Source organism: Mastomys coucha, unplaced genomic scaffold (assembly GCF_008632895.1).
Source record: "Mastomys coucha isolate ucsf_1 unplaced genomic scaffold, UCSF_Mcou_1 pScaffold20, whole genome shotgun sequence".
Taxonomy (NCBI): domain Eukaryota; kingdom Metazoa; phylum Chordata; class Mammalia; order Rodentia; family Muridae; genus Mastomys; species Mastomys coucha.
The window spans coordinates 113,592,993-113,595,086 of NW_022196903.1; the positions used below are offsets into that span (position 1 = coordinate 113,592,993).

General features: G+C 38.3%; 1 protein-coding gene across 1 annotated transcript in view; it reads left to right on the plus strand.

The window, feature by feature from the left end:
* Window positions 1-2,094, plus strand: part of Kdm5a (lysine demethylase 5A) — a 71,068-nt gene that overhangs the window by 37,713 nt on the left and 31,261 nt on the right. Inside the window, exons 16-17 of the mRNA XM_031383220.1 lie at window positions 7-114; window positions 697-847. Of these exons, the coding sequence (XP_031239080.1) occupies window positions 7-114; window positions 697-847 (259 nt within the window). The remainder of the gene's footprint in view (window positions 1-6; window positions 115-696; window positions 848-2,094) is intronic.

Genomic DNA, 2,094 nt, shown 5'->3' on the forward strand with positions numbered 1-2,094 from the left:
CACTAGAAGACCTTCCATCTCTGCTTTATGGTGTCAAAGTGAGAGCACAGTCCTATGACACTTGGGTCAATCGTGTTACAGAAGCATTGTCAGCTAGCTTCAACCATAAGAAAGGTTATATTTCTTTAATTTTTTATTTGTGTGTTTTGTTCTCCATTAACAAATGGATGTTTTAGCTTATAATGGTGGAGTTGAATATACACTTGGTTTTCTCTCGTCCATGTCCTTAGCTGTCCTGATAGACTCAGCTTCTGAGACGAGGTAGCAGGGTGGCCATGGCTCGCTGTGACCCAGAGTGTGCTTTGTCTCATGACCTTTCTTCCCTTGGTGTTAGTGCTGAAATTAGATGACCGTGCCACCATAGTGAGAATCTGTTTTAAATGAAAAGGCTGGCTTAAAATAGACAAGTTGTACTTAGGCATGTATTTTTTAGAGAGCCAGAATTAGATTAATGACACTGAAAGACTTTTGATTGTTTTCAAGAGAGACAAATTGGGATAAGAGAAAAGGAAACAGTTCAGACATACCTTATTTGAGTGAAGTCATCCATTGAGAATAAGCATCTAATCAGAAGAGTTTACACTAGACACTTTCAAAGCCCTATTGTTTCTACTAGTATGTTAGTGACACTTGAGTGAGCTTTATGACCATTGTAGAATGGTTTTTTTATGTCTATTATCATATTTGTCTTTACAGATTTGATTGAATTGAGAGTAATGCTGGAAGATGCTGAGGATAGGAAATACCCAGAGAATGATCTCTTTCGAAAGCTCAGGGACGCGGTGAAAGAAGCTGAGACCTGTGGTTCTGTAGCTCAGCTGCTTCTGAGCAAAAAGCAAAAACACAGGTAAACCAAGAAAAGTGGAATTCTCCTCTGGATTCCTATTCTTTCTGTTTTAATTGGACAATGAGGCCCTGTTTTATATTCTGCTCCAGTGGCCATGTTTCTTCCATCCCTAGTAACTTCCATTCTTCTCTCCACTGCCTCCCTTTCTGCATGGTCATAAATTGTCAGGAGTTCTTAAATTTAAGCTAGTTGCAAACTACACTAAGAAAACAGCAAAAGACCTGCTAGTTTCAGTGCTGAAAATAATACTGAAGTTTATATAGTATCTTTGGGACAAAGACCTAGCTGTATATTCAACTTTATCTGAAGTAACAAAAAACTTAGACGAATAGGCTCAAATTTATAGAGATCTACCTGCCTTTGCCTCCCAAGTAATGAGATTAAAGGCATACACTACAACATCCAGAAAATCAAGGTCTCTCAGCAGCATGGATCAGGATACTTAATAACAAAAGATTTGGATATGAATAAAATATTTTGAGTTCAGGTGATTAGCTTTATTTTCTACCTTTTGTTAGAACTGATTTACTTTTTTAGGAGAAGTTATATTTCTAATTTCACATTTTTCTTTTCTTCAATAAACTCTTGTTGCATTCTGCAACACTCTTTGACTTGCTGTTATTTGTACATAGCAAGTATGCTCTTGTTTAGGATTCCCATTTGCTATTCATTCAGCTTGCAGTTTTCTTCCTGCCATATCTTAGACAGCTTGTTCACTTCTCTCCTTCTGTCCATCCTTCCTATTTTATAAACATTTTCTGTGGTATTATTTTATTGTTATTCAATATATTTCTTCTGTCTGTGTGGGTATTTCTGTAGTACTTTACATTGGAGCTTGTTTTTCTTTTTTCTTTTTTTGGTTTTTCAAGACAGGGTTTCTCTGTATAGCCCTGGTTATCCTGGAACTCGCTGTGTAGACCAGGCTGGCCTCGAACTCAGAAATCCTCCTGCCTCTGTCTCCCAAGTGCTGGGATTAAAGGTGTGCGCCCGGCTTATTTCTTTTAAATCTAATCAGAGAACCTTTGCTAGAGACATTTTTCAGTGGATATTAACTTGCTTTTAGGACAATTTGACCATATTTTTCTATGTCTCAGTATTATTTCATATCAGGCAGAGCTCAGACCTGTTTCAAAATAAGTGTACATGTAAAAGATTTTGGGGGGAGCCGGGCGTCCTGGTGCACGCCTTTAATCCCAGCACTTGGGAGGCAGAAGCAGGCGAATTTCTGAGTTCGAGGCCAGCCTGGT